Genomic DNA, 17,668 nt, shown 5'->3' on the forward strand with positions numbered 1-17,668 from the left:
AAAATGCATTTATACAGACCTTTGACACAGCACTTACTTCTGAAGCTTTGTCACTCCACAATTAATTAATTACTTCAAATACTGTACAGTCTATGGCAAGGGTCTTCAAACTTGGCAAGTTTAAGACTTGGGACTTCAATTCCTGAGCTAACATGACTGGAAGAGGAATTCTGGGAGTTGAAGCCCACAAGTCTTAAAGCTGTCAAGTTTGAAGGCTCCTGGTCTATGGCGATATAAATTTCTGTAAACAATAAATTTGTGAATATAGGTAATATATTGCAAGAAATGCACTTGACAACTGTGTAATTAATTTCCACTGCTTTTCACATGCAAACTTATAATCATGACATCCATTAATATTAGAAAAAGGCTACAATTTTTTTGTACAAAATATTAAAAAGCTTACCTACAAATTAGAAAATGTAAAAACTGTATAAGCTGGCCATTTTAAAGTAAATCCTAAAGTATCTTATTTGCTGCTTTTAAAATATTTTTCAGATGTACAGTTGATTGAGCCCAAATATATAAGCAGCATATATGTGAATTTTGTCTTCTCTGCTGTTCAGTAGGGAGGTCTCAGTCTGGCATTAATTTGTGGATATTTTAAATTGTGAAATAGCCCTTCCTACATCTGTCCGACATGTCTTTTATTCTGTCATCAACACAAACCCTTGAATTGTATATACAAAATGTTTTGCAGTCAAGCCATTCTGCTTACCTGGGGTAAGCAGAATGGCTTGACTGCAAAACATTTTGTATATAATTCAAGGGTTTGTGTTGATGACAGAATAAAACATGATTGAGTTATGTTACATTGAGCCAAGTTCTATCTTTAATTCCAAATGAATTCAAGCCCTGAATGAATTCAGGGGTGGGGGCGGAAGGACTCTGGTGATTGGACCTTGGCAGCATATGTTGCAAATCCTATATTAACTGAAGTTTTCAGGTACACAAGGATTTATGCTTGTTAGCTTGCATGATCCAATGACAGATGAAAGCATTGTCCATAATAAGGATATATACATGTGCCCAGGGCAAGGGAGTGAGTCCGGACTGAACCCAGAACAGAAGTGACTGGGACGTTCCAATATTCATACCAGTAGCAGCAGCCAGAGCTTTGGTTCTAACACAGGGTTTTCCTTGGTGGATCCAGACCATCCATTTATTTTAGCATAACATGTTTGGAGGTGCTGTCTGATGACCTACTATTATTGAGGGACATTTTAATCTGCATAAGAAGAACGTGGCACAAGAAGTTAGGTGCATCTGTATTACATTTTTAAAATTGTGTCTGTATACAGTATGTAAAGGAAAGTTTTAGGTGAGAAAAAAACTAAAAGTGAGCCAGTTCTCTTTTCTACTCTAAAATTGAAAGATTAAAGTTAGCAGAGAACCTGAGCACTTTGAGAGTACATAGGAGATTTCAAGATAGTATAGAAGAGAAGGGATATAATCATGACAGCTAATGCCATCTAATATAAATGCTTTAATTGTAAGAAATCAAAACATGACAACATATGCATGTTTGACAACAGCTTCTTGATTTTTTAGGCTACAGTATTACTGCAGGGAAATTTAATAACAGGAGGGAAGTGATTTATACTTTTGTACTTTAATACTTGTCACGTTCTAAAAAATAATAATCACTCATGTTATACAATCAGTCAGGTATATTATGAACACAAACATGAAAACAAATAGCATCTCAGCAAATATCTATGCTAGAACTCAATACCACTGCATCATGAATTTCCTGCGGTTTAGATAAAAGGTTCAAATTTGCTGTTTTTGCTTTTTTTATCTGTTCTTTGCAAATACAGGACCATCTTTCAGCATGAGTTTACATTTCATGGCCCAGGATTTATTTTATACAAAAAAAAGTTTAAATCTTTTAATCTATGTCACAAATCTCTGCTGTTGTTTTACTTTAATTCGGCATGTAGCTATCTTGGATTAATTTAGTAATCCAGTTTTTACACAAGTGAACAGATTTATTATGTAATCTGAATTTAACACAGGACATTCTTGCCATTTATTGTGCAATTTTAGAACATTTCTAGAATTTCTCACAATTTAATGATTTTTTTAAAAAGCTCTGTTGTTTATTCTTTGTTTATTTCTTTAATTATGTCATTAAAATCTGCTTCTTTCTTATAAATTAATTAATGGTAACTTAAATATGTCAAATTACCTATCTTCAGTGTCTCCTAATCCAAGAAAATGAAATGGTTTGGAAGCAAAATTAGATTAATTTAAATAAAAATTAAACTTGAAAAATAAAATCCATTTAAAGTGGGAGGCCTTTTGTCAAGGCTCCAACAATACACCCCCATTCAAATCATAAGTCTCTAGCCGCATCTCTCAGAGTAAGTTTTTATTTATTTATTAGGAGTGATCATGTCAGCATTATCTGGGTGCAGCCGATTTTAAGACACATCATTCGTTTCACCCTTGACCCTGGTCATCCCACCACCCCCTGGATGTATATTCTCCAATGAGACACATCCATAGCCAAGAGTCATCAATGATGCTCTCCACTAATAATCTTGTGCGCCAACAGCTTTGGCTGCCTAGCAATTATCTAAAGCATTCCCCACTCCCTTTCTGCTGGCAACAAAAAAAGACCAAAGAAGTATTTTTTTAGTTGACACCTTTCATAAATATTTTGTTGAAAAGTAATAACAGTTACTAAATATCTGTAAAAGAATTACTCCCCTTTTGTGCAAAGCATAGATGTGCTTTTGATGTCTCTGATTCTCCAAAAAGTAGATGCAGCTTTGGAGTGATATATGTGCAGAGGTGTCAAACTCAGGGTTGTGTTTGACTATGGGGGGCTGGGTGGGCATGGCCAGGCTGGGCATGGCCAGTTCAATATCATTCATGTGGGTGCCTTTGGTGGCCTGGGCGGACCTGGGGGAATCCATTGTATCCAGCAGACAAAGGCGAGACTAGGGAGAGGGCCAAACCCTTGTCCTCCAGAGGAGCCTCGCTGTCCCTCTCAGGCCATGCGAAGGACCCCCAGATGGCAGTGTAGGCTGTCCAGAGGCCTAGGCAGCAGGAGGCAAGTGCTCAGCCTGGCCCTCAAACTCCCAGGACACCAGGACCTCACAGCCCATCCCCACTTCCCTGAGGAGTTGCCTGGCTGCATTTACCTCCTTGAGGTTTCTGCTGTTGTGCTCACTCTCCTTGGCCAGGTTGCTCATGGTGCGTGCAGGAAGGCATAAGAGTAGACCTGGCTTTGTAATCAAAGCATCCTTAGCAATAGGATGGGATGGAGGAGGAGACAAGAGGATGCTGAAAGGGCAGCAGAGCTGCTGGTAGCCAAGTGCTAAGGCAGGATTTCCCTCAGACCCTCCCTCCCTCCCTTTCATTATAATCTTCCTTCCTTCCCTCCCTCTTCATTTTCCTTTCTTTCTTCCCCCTTTCCTTCTTTTTCTTTCCTTGCTCTCTTCCCATCTTCCTTTCTTTTTCTCTGTCTTTCCTCTTTCCCTTTCTCCTTTCCTGTCCCTTCTTGGATGCTCAAATGCAAAAGAGGAAACCTTGCCTTGTGATCAAATACAATTTTTGCTAGTAGTTTGTTTTGCTAGCACTTTGCCAGCAAAAACAGAGCTTGTGGCGGCCTCCCCCAGCATGCTGCCAGCAAAAATGGAGCTTGCGATAGCCTCCCCCAGCATGCTGCTAGTGAAAATGGAGTTTGCGGGGGGTGGGCGCATGTGGCCCTCCTGAGTTCTGTTTTCAGCTGTGATGGCCTCCTACAGCACTCTGCCAACCACCACCAGATTGTAGATCAGTTCCCGGTTGGACTAGGCAGGGCCAAGGCACTGCGTGCCGGTCCTTCGCTGTTTCCAGGGTGGCCCTGCATGCCAGATCTAAGCACTCCATGGGCCAGATTCAGCCCGCGGGCCTTGAGTTTGACACCCCTGCTCTAGAGTTTCTTTTGAAAGCACATAATCCTTTTATTTTAAAGGTTTCTTTTTGTTAGCCTAAAATTTAGATTTTTTTAAAAAAATATCTTTAATCAACTTTGCATCCAAATTACACATTTGGAGATTGGCTTTTGATGAATAGCTAAAGATGGACTTGAGGTATTAGTGCATTTTGTTGTTTGATAAATGCATATTGCTGCATTTTAATTCCTATGCAATTGCTGTTTTTGAACTTTTAAGTACTAATTATCTATTAAATTCTTTATTAATTAAAAATTGAAATCCACCCTGAATATAGATTCCGAAAAGAAGCTGTAAAATTGTCTGGTAATGCTATGGTGGCTTTATATTCTTCTCTTGTTGGGGGAGTTGTGCTGAATATTTCTCATAGAGAACCAACTTTGCTTTACTTTTGTTATTTTTCACCAGCAGCTACTGATAAATAAATAAGCTCTAGCTTAGTTGGATAGTTCAGATGTGGGTTATGCATTGCTGTGGTTTTGTTTGTTCTTTTTTTTCTTGATGTAAGTGACTCCCAGTAGTTTATAAAAAACTTAATATATAAAAGCATAGGTGAAACTTCTGCAGAATAACTAAATATAGATTCCCCAAATCCATAGAACCCAACTACTAGTATGTACAACAAAACTGGCTGCCTGTATTCCAAGAAATCCAAGTACCTGTTATTTCAACAAATAGGCAATAGGCACATGGTGATCATTGACTCTCCAAATGCAATTTGCTATGTGGAAGTGCTAAAACAGTTATTACTGAAGAGATGCTATTGACTGTATAGCTATTGAGTTGCAATCATGTTATAGGGTCAGTACTGTAAGCTTGAAGTAGTTTTAAAATCATGGTAAAAGTTTCCCAGGATTTTAAAACCACCACCCAAAAAAGAAAACATCCCCACAGTGCATAAATAGTAATGTCTTTATATTCTCAAATTGTGAAGGTTTTTTTTTCCTTCCTTCTCTCCCATCCCTTACTGAGTTCTATAGCAGGGGTGTCAAAGTCACTGCCCACGAGCCAAATACTCCATGTGCTGGCCCCGCCCCCTGCCCAGTTTAGCAAAGGGGGGAAAAGTCCCCATATGTCACGTGACGCCGCCATGAGGACGCAAGTTTGACACACCTGTTCTATAAGGAGCATGCAGTCTCTTAATTTCATTTTGGTTTATAAATGTATTCTGAGTCCCAAGTTGAAGTTTAAATCAACTTTCCATTCAATCCAACTGAAAAGAACTACTATGGAAAAAGAAGTCTGGCATGCATTTTGCAAATAATAGTAGAAAATTACAGGATTAGGTAGAATTGTTTCAAAAGAACACAAAAGAATAGACTGATTAACTTAGTGGAAACTGTTTATATTTCTAATTTATAAAATAGGATTGCTTATTGATTAATAGATACGGCTATTATAACATGTTTAAATTAGTCTTCATTTTACATATTAGATACATTTAAAAAGATTTTCCTTTGTAATTGTGTGTCCCTCTATGCTGAGTTTAATACTTCTCATTTCCATTTAAATGTGTATGAAATTACAGCTGAGACCTCAAGTATTATAACATATTTTGGATTATTTTGAAAAAAAATGCCTTAATGCTATTTCTTAGTCTATGATTACGATAATGGAGTTAATATCATAAACAAAAGTTACACACCAAAATGAATGAGCAGTTCTTTAAAAAAATTCCACCTGTCCATAACATTCTTTGCTTACTGAAGAATACCTAGTACTCACCAAGATGGATATATGGGTGGATTCATCCCAAATACTCCCAACTTGCTGAGGAATAATACAATATCCATGCTTTATTCAGTTATGGCATGCTTTTACAGTTGTTCAGGAAATAAAATAACAGATGACAGAGTTGTAAAAAACAGCAGCAATTCTGTCACTTTGATTTTATTTAAATTAAAAATGTCAACTACATCACTATTCTTTGTTTATTTGGGTGCATATAACCATCTTCAGATGTTTTTTCTTGGAAAATATGCAGGCACATATTTGCATGTGATGACAAGCATAATGGCTATAAATTATTCTGCATACCACATTACTACAACTAAAACAAGGAAATCTAAATATTTTCTGATTTTTTTGTACTAACAGATGCCATATGAAGCCATTTAATGCTTTTTAAAGCCATATAACCTTTCATTGGAAAATGGTCAAAAGATGATATTTTATCAATATTTTATTATTCACAATCATTACATAAAGTGATAGTTGTCAGATTTAAAAATATTTGGCTTATTAAATTAACTACAGGCAAAGCAGGAATAAAGAAATATAATTCTAATTTCAGAGCAGCTGCTTTCTTGTGATATAATGAGAGATTAACCACTTCTGGCTTTGTATAAATAAGAAAGGGAAAAAATGGCTGAAAAGCTTTAATATAGTAAATTATACCATTTTATATTGATTTATTAAATAAGTCTGAAGTAGTATTATGAATCATTCTTGGAATAATTGGAAAGCGTATAATACCTTCATGATATCACTCATTCTATTTTAAGTATCTGATGCCATTGATTATTTCATTAGCTTCTAGTTTTCCATTTAAATGCCACAGCAGGCTAATGCCAAGAGCTGTGCAATCTTATTTTCCCTCATTTCATTATTTATTTTGAACATAGCCATTCATTCTGCATACATGGTAGCATGAATTTTGGAATTGGGAACTAGTATGGTGTAGTAGATAAAGGCACCAGGCTAGAAACCAGAGTTTGTGCGTTCTAGTCCATCTTTAGACATAAAGCCAGTTGGATGACTTTGAACCAGTCATTCTTAGTCCTAGGAAACAGACAAGGACAAACTATTTTTGAAAAAATTGCCGGGCTTTATCCGAACAGCAGTCAGGGGCACACAACATACATACATACAGAGAGATTTTTGAGTCACCAAAGAAATTATTATTCTTTGGAGTTTTAAAAGAAGTTCTAGTCATCACTAGTTTCCTCTCAGCAGCCTTTAGAAAAATAGATTTTTTGTTAAAAAAGAATTATTTTGAATTCTAATTCATTTGTGCAGAGGCTAGCATGTTTTATAGCATCATGGGGATTGGTGATGCCTATAAAGATTAATAAACGCTCAGCTCTGTGAATAACGAATTGCAATGTATTTTGCTGTGTTTTTATAGTTGCTTAAAGAAAATATAAATTCTACAATTTGAAACTAACATTGTAAATATAATTTAAAATTGCAGTATGAAATAGTTTTGAATTAAAAAGCAAGATGTTCTGAAACAGGAGATTGTAGATTTTTAAAAATTATATTTATACTCTGAGAATGTTTGTATATGTATTACTGTAGACATTTCTTATCAAATATACCTGTTCTGGTAAATTACAGGCATAAAACTTTCATATCCTCTTTAATCAATCTTGTGTGCTGTGTTGGCTTTGCAGGTCATGCACCTACACTTTGCATTAGTTTTGCAAGTCAATACTGGAGTGGAAAAAAGAGGATTTCAGGCAAATAGTAAATAGATTTGGTTTCCCCAGTTGAATGTTGAAGATATTGAATAATTTATGAAATTCAACTCTGATGGTCATGTAGTCCATCCTGAAAAAAATTGTTCTCTGCTCAGAAACCAGTGGCTGATAGCCCAGTTTGCAGGAGATATTGAAAATTGTGGTGGCAGTATTGTTTTTCTAGACCTATTTCCATATAGGTAGAGATCTGCTTTTCAGCGTGAAACAATATTGTCAACCTCTTTATTCAGGCCTTTGCTGTGACTTTTCTTGGGAGAAGAATAATGGATATGCAGCTCTGCTACATTTACTTGACCTCTTAGCTGTTTTTGGTTTCATTGACCATAGTATCATATCACAGATTGCCTCTGAGAATTAAAGTTTAGTGTCAGGGTTCCGGCAGTTACTCCAATTAAATCATGAGCCTTGAGCCACACTCCCCAAACTACGTCTGGCACTAACCTGGCTAGCCAACTCTGAGATACGTAATTCACTGTCACCCTTGATCCTGCTTTCCCCCCCACCCTTCTGGGTGTATCATCCAATGAAAAACGTCCATAGCCAAGAGTCATCAATCATGGCAGAAGCGTCAGCCATCTAATCAGTCTTTGAAGAAAATATGAATGGAATGTACTTTCAATTCCACACTATTGCCTGAACTCCCCACCCCCCTTCTTTCTGTTGTCAACTATAAAACGTGTATACAAAATGTTTTATGAGTTGACATTTGGGCCACATTTCTACAGTACTTCCTGTACTACTGGCAGAGACAATTAACATTAGTGAGTGAATTTTTAAAAATAACTTCTTTCTTGTCCTCAGTGCTATTTAATGTCTATGGGCACTCTAGGTGCAATTATCAGGTGATTCAGGAGAGTCTGAGGTTCTAGGATATCTGGATGCTGTGATGGGCTGGATGAGGCTAAAATAATGATAGCATGATGTCCAATGAGGGGCTATTTTCATAGTCCCGAGAATAGGAAATTTATTTATAGATAGGATTACACTTCTCCTTCTACATATTTAATCATTAACCATTATTTACACCTAAATCAGATGTCAAATCTTGAGTGTCCAAGTATTTAAATCCCTTCTAAAAACTGCTATTAAACTGTATTTTCCAGTTCTCTAGTATAGAATGTCACATACACACATACACACAAATATGTGTGTGGGGTATATAATGCCACATATTTTATTAAAAGACCATCAAATCAACTTCAGCTTGATTTCAAATTCTTAATCTGTTAGTAGAGATGAGAATTTATAGTCATGATACCATTCACGAGCTTCTCATGCATGCATTGAGTTAGTGTTAGTATATTTGCAAATAACCATGATGAATTGCTATCTACATTTATCATTGTGCGTTATCTAATACTTTTCAGTGGGGAAGCTATGCGATAAATCTAAAATGTCTGTTTTTACAGCAGGTTTTCTGCCACTGATTTATCATTTCTTTCCATATATTCGTTGCTATCTCTGAGCAACCATATGATGGGAAAATTATTTTCTGTATTTTTCACTTTTTTTATTTAAGAAATTGCTAGTTTAGAACTAGCATGTAAAACATGCCATTTAAACTATTAAGTCCAAAGCATTGCTCTGTTCAGAAATCCAAATTAAAGCATTTCTGACATCTAGCCTCCATTTGTTTCAATGAAGAGAAGCCCACCATTTCTCTAGATAGGTAGTTTTATTGCCAATTTCTTTCATGTTGAAAAGGTTTTTTTTCCCCAGCTAGAATTTGTCTCCATGATAGCTAAATCCACTATTTCATGTTTTACAATGTAGAATAATGAAAAACAGCTCTTAACCTTCAGCATGATATATTTCCAATTATTTGAAGGATGTTATTTCATTCTCCCTCAATTTTTCTCTCCTGAATGCTAAACATTCAGTCTCTCTTCGTAGCATTTAGTTTCTTGTCTCCTGTTCATCCTCACTTACATTGACTGAATCCTCTTAAACTATAGTGCTCCATAATAGTATTACCAAAACAGAATAAAATGGGAAGGTTATTTCCATGATTTTAAAATTATATTTCGATTGATACTACCTAAAATTGTACGTGCCTGTTTTATGCTAGTTCATATTCAGTTTGCAGTTAATTACTATTCCAGGATCTCCCTTTTTATTGTTTATAATAATACTCTATGAGATATGCTGATCTGAGAGAGTGATTGGCTGAAAGTCTTCCAGTGAATTTCCATTTCCATGGCTGAGGATACACTTGAATCTTGTCTCCCAGATAGTAGTTTGTCATTCTAACCATTACATCACATTGGCTCCCTTTACTAAAGAAATTAAATAAACAAAATGTTAATCTAGCAACATTTGCTCTTTATAAATCTCTGGTGACTTCTGGAAAATAAAGCATGTTTATAAAACTGTTTTTAAAAGTGTCTAACATCCCCAGGTAATTCAAGACCATCACAACTGTATGTAAAATCTAAATTATTTGCCAACCTCTATTGAAAATAATAGAGTCATACGGTATTAAAATCCCATTAAACAATTGTGACAAGCAGTAGCAATGTGTCAATTTTAAATTTTAATATGATGAATGTTGATAAGTATAACCAATGCAAACAAACGTTCTTTTGGGGTCTTCCAAAAGTTTATACAAGTAGAAAGTGGTCCTGCGAGAAAAAAAGTTTAAAAGACATTGTTTATAAGGTCATTCTCCCATACGCTGCTTTGAGAGTCCAGGAATGGAATGGGTTAAGCTCCTCCTTCTGACATCATAGACCTGAGTCTGCCACTATAAAAAGCCAGCCTCTGGCTGGCCTGCCCATCTTTTGGCTCAGCTTCTTGTCTGAGAGCATAGTCTCTGGAAGAAGTGTTTTTAAACAGCTAAAGGAAAGGTTTGAACTCAGAGAGACAGCAATAAATTTAAAATCCAGCTCCTGGGGATCTGGTAGAGCTCTGTCTCCAGGAGAGTGGGGATCCGCTCTCCTGGCCCTGCAGCGCAAGGACTGCGGACCCAGGGAACGTTCAAAGGAACCTACCATGCAGCCCCACTGATCACAACCTTGTTGTTGATGCCGCTGGCCAAGTTGACTCCAGAGCTTCGTTCCTGCTGCTTCTCAGCTGTTCCCGATAGCTCGGGGCCTGGTAAGAGCCTAAGGAGTGAGGGTGGTGGCTAGGCCGTCTCAGGGCCACCCCACCTGGTGGGTGGCCATTTTAGAGTTGCTGGGCAGCTATTTTGTTTTGGGGGAAAGTGCCTCCCCAAGGCCTCACCCTGACTCACCTGGACTAGGCAATGGGAAGCACCTACATGGGGGAAGCTCAGAGCAGCCTTGGTGTCTGCTCTGTTAGCCAGATGGAGAGGGAAGTCCCGCAACCTGGCCCTAAAGGACTGGAAGACTGCCAAGACTCCCAAGCCCTTTTGAGGAAAAAGAAAAGACAAAGAGGCCTTTCTGCTAACAGAGAGGCTGTGGCACTTAAGGAACAATTTGCAAAAGGCTCAGATGCAGGCTCAGATTCAACATGCTTCTCATTCTGGAGAGGTGCACATTAGCCCAGCAGTTTCTTCCAAGTGGGGTGAATCTGCTCGCAGTCACCTGTTAGCTTGGTCCCCAGAGAGAGTGGAGGAAGAACCATTTCCCCAGGACCTAAGCAGATCAGGGCCTTTCTCTAGACAGGCTACCTGGGGGCCTGGCCCTTCCTTCCTTGGTGGTCAGGGGGCTCAAGGGGGGAATAGGCCTAGGCATGAAGCATCCTACACCCCCACAACTGTGAGCCTACGTCCTGAGGAGAATAGGCCCGAGAACTTTAGGGAAATGGTCTTTGTAGCTATAAGGCAGGGCCTAGCAGAAGAATTTAAACAATTCCTTCACCCACAAGGGGAAGGCATGACTTGTTACATCAGGGTTTTCCCCAAGGGGTCCCCTACTCTCAGAAGGGTGTTCCCAGACACTCTGTTTCCAGCCGTCCCATTCGGAGTGTGGGGAGGAAAAAGAGGAAGACTATTCCAAGGCCTCTGACCATAGTTGCTCTACTCATTCTGAGGAAGAGGAAAGGAGAACTCATAGACCCCAATATGTCTGAGGAAGAGGACTTTAGAGTTGATCACCCCACTCAGCAGGGGTTTTCAGGCCTTTCTTATTCAAGCCTCTGTTACACAAGGCTTTGGTTACTGTACAGCTAAGCCCTGAGGAGGTGGCCCCAGAACCATAGGTTACCACATTTGGCCACACTGATTCATTGTTCTCCAAGCCAGTGGTGCAAATGGAGGTCCTCCCCTCCCCACTGATTTTCCTTGATCTAGTGAAGGAACAGTGCACCTCTCCAGGGGCGGGGCCTTGCCTGTCTGCTCATGACAGACAATTCTATAAAGTGGGCCTGTCCCTGGCCAATGCCCAGCTGGTACCTTTGGTGGATACTTCGGTGGTGGCATTGTTTCTTCCTCAGGTACCCCCACCGAACCAGAGGATGTGCTCAAGGCAGAGGACAAATGGTTTGAGCAAACCCTCAAGCTCATTCATCAGGCAGCAGCTTGGACAATTAGAGCATCAATGGCAGCCTTGTTTTTTACAAGATCTTCACTACGCTGTTTTCACCAGCTTCAGGAGAGACTCCGAATTGAAGCACATCAAGATCTCAATAAGATAATTGCGGTGGCAGAGTTTACGGCAGACACCACTCTGAGCTCAGCCAAGTTCGCTTCCAGAGCCATGGCTTCTTCAGTGGCAGCCAGGCAGCTACTTTGGCTACACAACTGGCAATCCGACTCCCACCGTACATGGAAGTTGGCATCGGCTCCATGCATGGGCAATAAGCTATTTGGCGACATCCTTGAACCATACTTGACAGAGACCAAGGACAAGAGGAAGGTCCTCTCTTCAGCAGGGAAAAGGTCCGAGTATTGCCCCAGGCCATACTTTTGCCCCTCGTCTTTCAGACCCGAAACCAGCTCTTGGTTCTCTAGAGGTCAGAGGTCCTTTCCTGCTTGCCAAGAACAGTGTCCTGAAGCTTCCAGCAGGCAGCAACAGCCCCCCACTAAACAGCCCTTTTGAGGGGGAGGTTCATTCAAACGCTCGAAATGGGTGCCTCATCTCCCCACCCCATCGGAGGCCGTTTGGCTTTTTTTGCCTCCAGATGGGAGGAGTCTACATTGGATGCCTGGGTTCTTGAGATGGTCAGGTCGGGCCTCCAACTGGAGTTTTTCTCCCCACCTCCATGATGGTTTGTTTGCTGCCCCACCTCCAGGGACTGATCTAAATGGGCCCTTACAGAATCGGCAATCCAACATCTCATGACCTCCTCTCCTCCATAGACCTCATGGAGGCTTATCTCCACATTCCTATCTGGCCTCATCATCGCCAGTTTCTCCATTTTTGTTATCAGAACAACCATTTCCATTATCAAGCTTTACCCTTTGGTCTCTTGCCGGCCCCAAGAGTCTTCATGAAAGTCCTGGCAGCTTTGGAAGCTTTGCTTCACACCATACCAGTGAAGGTCCAGTGCTACCTGGACGACATACTCATCCAATCATAGTCGACCCACTCGGCCCATTGCGACCTTCAGATCACATTGCAGAGCCTAAGAGACCACGGGTTCTTGATCAACCTAAGGAAAAATCACCTTTCCCCGATGACCAGGTTGCTTCACCTCGGGGTGGTTATAGATACATCACTTTGCGAGGTGTTCCTCTCCCCAGACCGAGGGGAGACCCTTCACAGTGGTGTCAGTCAGATTCAGTGTCAGAGCACTGTCCTGTTGTCTCTACTGTCCCAGATCCTGGGAAAGATAATCTCCTGCATTGGGATCATCCTGTGGGCCCGTCTCCATTCCCGGGAACTCCAATAGTTCTTGCTCCCCTTTCAATGCTCAGGAACCAGCCATTCTATCATAAGGGTATAGGTTCCTTCTCAGGTCCTTCGCTCCTTTGCATGATGGCAGTCTCAGGCTCTAGAGAGGGGTCTTCCCTTCAAGGAGCCAGACAGGATCTGGCTCATCACAGATGCCGGTCTCCATGGCTGGGGAGCCCATCTGGAGGGGGAACTAGCCCAGGAGTGTTGGTCACAGTCAGAAAGGACATGCCCCATATAAATTGGCTGGAACTCAGGTCTATTTTCTTAGCCCTGAAACACTTCCGGAACAGGGTGGCTGCTCACCATGTGTTAGTCATGATGGACAATGTGGCCGCAAAGGCCCATGTCAACAGGCAAGGGGGGGGGCAGGTCCAGGGCCTTGATGAGAAAGGCAGAGCACCTGGGGAGGTGGGTGGAGAGACACCTCCTTTCAATCAGGGTGGACCATATATCGGGAGTCGACAATGTCCAGGCCAACTGGTTGAGTTGGTCCACAGTAGACCAGTCAGAGTGGAGTCTATACCCCTCTCTGTTTCAGGACTTGTTATGCCGATTTGATCCTCCAACCGTAGACACCCCCCCCAGAATGCTCAATTGGGCAGGTTCTTCACCAGGTTTCTGACCCAGGGAGCAGAGGGGACCAATGCACTTTGGAGTGCCTGACCTCTGGATCTCCTCTACACCTTTCCTCCTCTTCCAATTATTCCGGTTGTAATTCAGAAGTTGTTGGAGGAAAAGGCAGAGCTAGTTCTCCTGGCACCCCAGTGGCCCAGGAGACTCTGGTTTGGAGATTTGGTGAACCTGTCTGTGGCCCAGCCATGGAAGATTCCAACATCCAAGATCTCCCTGCATCAGGGGTCATTACTTCACCCAAACCCCCAGTGGTTCAGCTTAACCATTTGGCGCTTGAGCAGCAATCTATGAAGGCTTCCAACTTTCCTGAAAAGGTAATTGACACCATTCAAGCTCTCTTCCCTGTTCTATCCTGGGAGGGATATGCTTCTCATCACCCTTTGGTGCACAGATTCCTAATGGGGGCATACAACCTTCATCCCCCTGTTGTACATAGGCTTCCCATTTGGGATTTACCTAAAGTGTTACAAGCTCTAACGAGGCCCCCTTTTGAGCCCCTCAGATCTGTATCTCTACAAATATTGTCCCTCAGGGCACAATTTTTAGTGGCTTTTACCTCGGGCAAGAGAGTGTCGGAATTAGCAGCACTCTCGGTACGACAGGACCTGTGTCTTTTCCATCAGAGCAGGGTAGTTCTTAGGTTAGACCCCACGTTTGTCCCTAAGATAAACACATGGCTTCACTGGGCGCAAGATGTTGTGTTGCTAGACTTTTGCCCCAGACCACAACACGAATTGGAACACAGGTGGCATACATTGGATGTGAGGCGGGCCCTTCGGATTTACATCAAATGGATGGTGGCCTTTCGAAAATCTGAAGCCATGTTTGTGTCATTCCATCCCTCTACCCTGGGGAACAGGGTGACTGCATTGACAATTGGTAGGTGGATTAGAGCTTTTATATCCAAGGCATACCAAACTTTGTCCATGCCAGTTCCCAGACACGTCACGGCCCACTCCACTAGGACTGCACCTACTTCAGTCGCCTGGTCTACTCAGGCGTCACTAGAGGAGATCTGCAGAATGGCTACCTGGGCTTCGCCTTTGCCATTTGTACGGCATTATCTCCTGGATTCATTTGCTTCAGCCCAGGCATTGTTTGGTCAGAGAGTGCTTCAACAGGTGGTTCCTCAGTCGGAGTGACTGGACCAGACGTTGGCCCTCCCATGGACATGCAGGCTTTGGTATGTCCTATTCCTGAACCGTCGAAGCAGTGTATAGGAGAACGGGCATTGGTATAATTACCTGAGAACACCCTTTCTATCTATGCTGCAAGAGAGTCCAACCCTACCCTATACATCTGGTTATGATGGTTGGGGAGGGGTGAAATTATTTTCTTCTTTATCTTCCAGAGACACATTACGTCTGTCAAGTATCCTCGCCTAAAAGATGGGCAGGCCTGCCAGAGGCTGGCTTTTTATAGTGGCAGACTCAGCTCTATGATGTCAGAAGGAGGAGCTTAACCCATTCCATTCCTGGACTCTCTTGCAGCATAGATAGAAAGGGTGTTCTCAGGTAATTATACCAACGCCCAGTCTCTTTAGGATTTGCTCTAAAATTTGCTCAGAAGTTGATGTCAGATTGATTAAATTTTAGTTTCTCAGAATGAAGGAAAACACTCCTCCTCAGATTATCTGCTACTTTACCTTTTTCATAATTTTAAAAAATATAATTAATAATGATTCTATTAGACCATGATTTATTTCCTTTAGTATCCTATGATGGAATTTGATGAACCTAGAGATTTAAACTCATTCAAAATAAACAGATATTAATTATGAAACTTAAGTTTCACTTCTGCCCTTTCACAACTGACTGATGTACCTTGTGCTTGGAAAAACTGGACCAAAATAGGAATTTTACAGAATTTCTTTGTAATCTATTATCATTGTCATATCTTCATGGAACAACTGGTATACTAGTTTCATACATGGTTTCTCCATTTTGCCTTTCTTTTGGTAAAATAAATGATGACATGGTATAACATGTATTGTTGTTCATCTGAGATTGTACCTACTTTTAAAAACTGCTAAAGACCAGATGATTTTTACTATATCCTGACATATAAAAACCATAAATCTCAAAGGGGTGTACTTTATTTTTCAGATTATTGTATATTTGCTATATCTTATTTTATATTCCCTTAAAATCAAGTACTTACTTTCCCCATCATTTTTAACACATGATTGTAGAATGCATTTACATTTCTCAGCTTAGATCATTCCATAAGTTTTAGACTATATCTTCCGTCATCCCACATGATTAGTTAAGATGCCATAATGCAGGCAGTTAGAGAAATCCAAATTTGGAAAAATTGATTTATATCATCTGGCACAATTGGTAGAACTATAAAATATAAGCACTCCCAGCTTCACAAACAATGAATGAATAGTAAAGAGGCTCAGTGCAGAATAGCACAAGATTTCTATAGTTTCTATAATTTCTATGGTTTCAATAGTTCTATGAGGAAATTATCATATGAGCACTAACCAAGATGTCCTATTTTGCATCTGACAACCCTGCTTTTCACAGGTGCCTTAATTTTATTTTCAAATGTTTGTCATCCTTTGTACAACTTATTTGGAAATAAACAACACTGAAACACTGAATTATATTTTAATTTGTTCTTCTGTTTCTTCACAGGATTGATAGCTGCTTGATATTTCAGAATGCCTCTGGTAAAAAGAAACATAGACCCTAGATATCTTTGCCATACAGCTCTACCACGAGGCATCAAGAATGAACTGGAATGTGTTACTAATATTTCCTTGGCAAATATTATAAGACAATTAAGCAGCCTAAGTAAGTATTTCATTTATTAAGAATTTATTTTAAAGGTAAATTTCATATGACAAATCTGTGTGGCTTTAACCTGAATCCCATTTCATTATGTTCATTTTTAATTTTTTTTTAAATATTATTCTCCCATCCCCTGTGTATTTAACAAAACGTGCTATGTGTAACTTCCTTTATGTATATTTTGTGTATGAGAATACACATAATACATGTATACATATACATATGTGTTTGTTTTCGTAGATTTTCATGGATGTAGGTATGCAGGTTTTGGCGTGTTCGGGTCTTTTCCTGTGTAAGATTGAGAGTATCTTGGCCAAGATACATATGTGTATATATATGATGTATACACATCATATGCATGCATGATGCGTGTGTGTGTGTGTGTGTGTGTGTGTGTGTGTGTGTATACATATTGCTTGCACTGCTTGCACTGGCACGAAGCCGAAAGCACCAGCCTGAGGATGGCGAGTGGGACCTCACCGAAACGTCGCCAAGATACTCCTAATCTTACACGGGAAAAGACCTGAACACACTTAGACCTACATACCTATACCCATGAAAATCTACGAAAACAAATACACACACACACACACACGTACAGAGAGAGAGAGACAGAGAGGGAGAGACAGAGACAGAAGAGATGTTTTCTTATGTTTTCATGAGTATGTATATGTATGGTATTCAGCTTTGTTCGGGTATTTTCCCACATCTTTCTAGTTGTGCTTTTAAAGTTGTAGCGATGTTTTGGCAGAATCTCATCTGCCATCATCAGGCTCATGTATTGGGTTCGTCTTCATTGTGTGAGTCAGGCTTTTGCAGCCATTTCTGTTTTAAATTTGGTGCTAACCTCGTGCTTTGTTTTGGGGGCTTTCAGCGCGGCTTGGCTTCAGGTGAATGGAAGAAATGATCAAAGAACTACACATGGAACAAAAAGCCCCCAATACACAAAACACAATGTTGCCAGCTAATCAAGACAAAAAAAAACAACGCTACAAAACAGACAGAAGATA

At 40.3% G+C, this 17,668-nt stretch overlaps 1 protein-coding gene across 4 annotated transcripts in view; it reads left to right on the top strand.

The window, feature by feature from the left end:
• WASF1 (WASP family member 1) overlaps nt 1-17,668 on the top strand; it is a 63,764-nt gene that overhangs the window by 25,784 nt on the left and 20,312 nt on the right. For 3 of the 4 annotated variants that reach the window (XM_087913172.1, XM_087913197.1, XM_087913187.1), the window contains exon 2: nt 16,503-16,661. In XM_087913172.1, coding sequence (XP_087769298.1) covers nt 16,529-16,661 — 133 coding nt within the window. In that variant the 5' untranslated portion in view covers nt 16,503-16,528. Of the gene's footprint in view, nt 1-15,281; nt 15,375-16,502; nt 16,662-17,668 lie in introns of those variants that run through there. The other variant, XM_087913180.1, reaches the window with a different exon arrangement.

The sequence above is a fragment of the Pseudonaja textilis genome, chromosome 1 (assembly GCF_049901715.1).
Source record: "Pseudonaja textilis isolate UNSWEBS1 chromosome 1, rPseTex1.2, whole genome shotgun sequence".
Taxonomy (NCBI): Eukaryota; Metazoa; Chordata; class Lepidosauria; order Squamata; family Elapidae; genus Pseudonaja; species Pseudonaja textilis.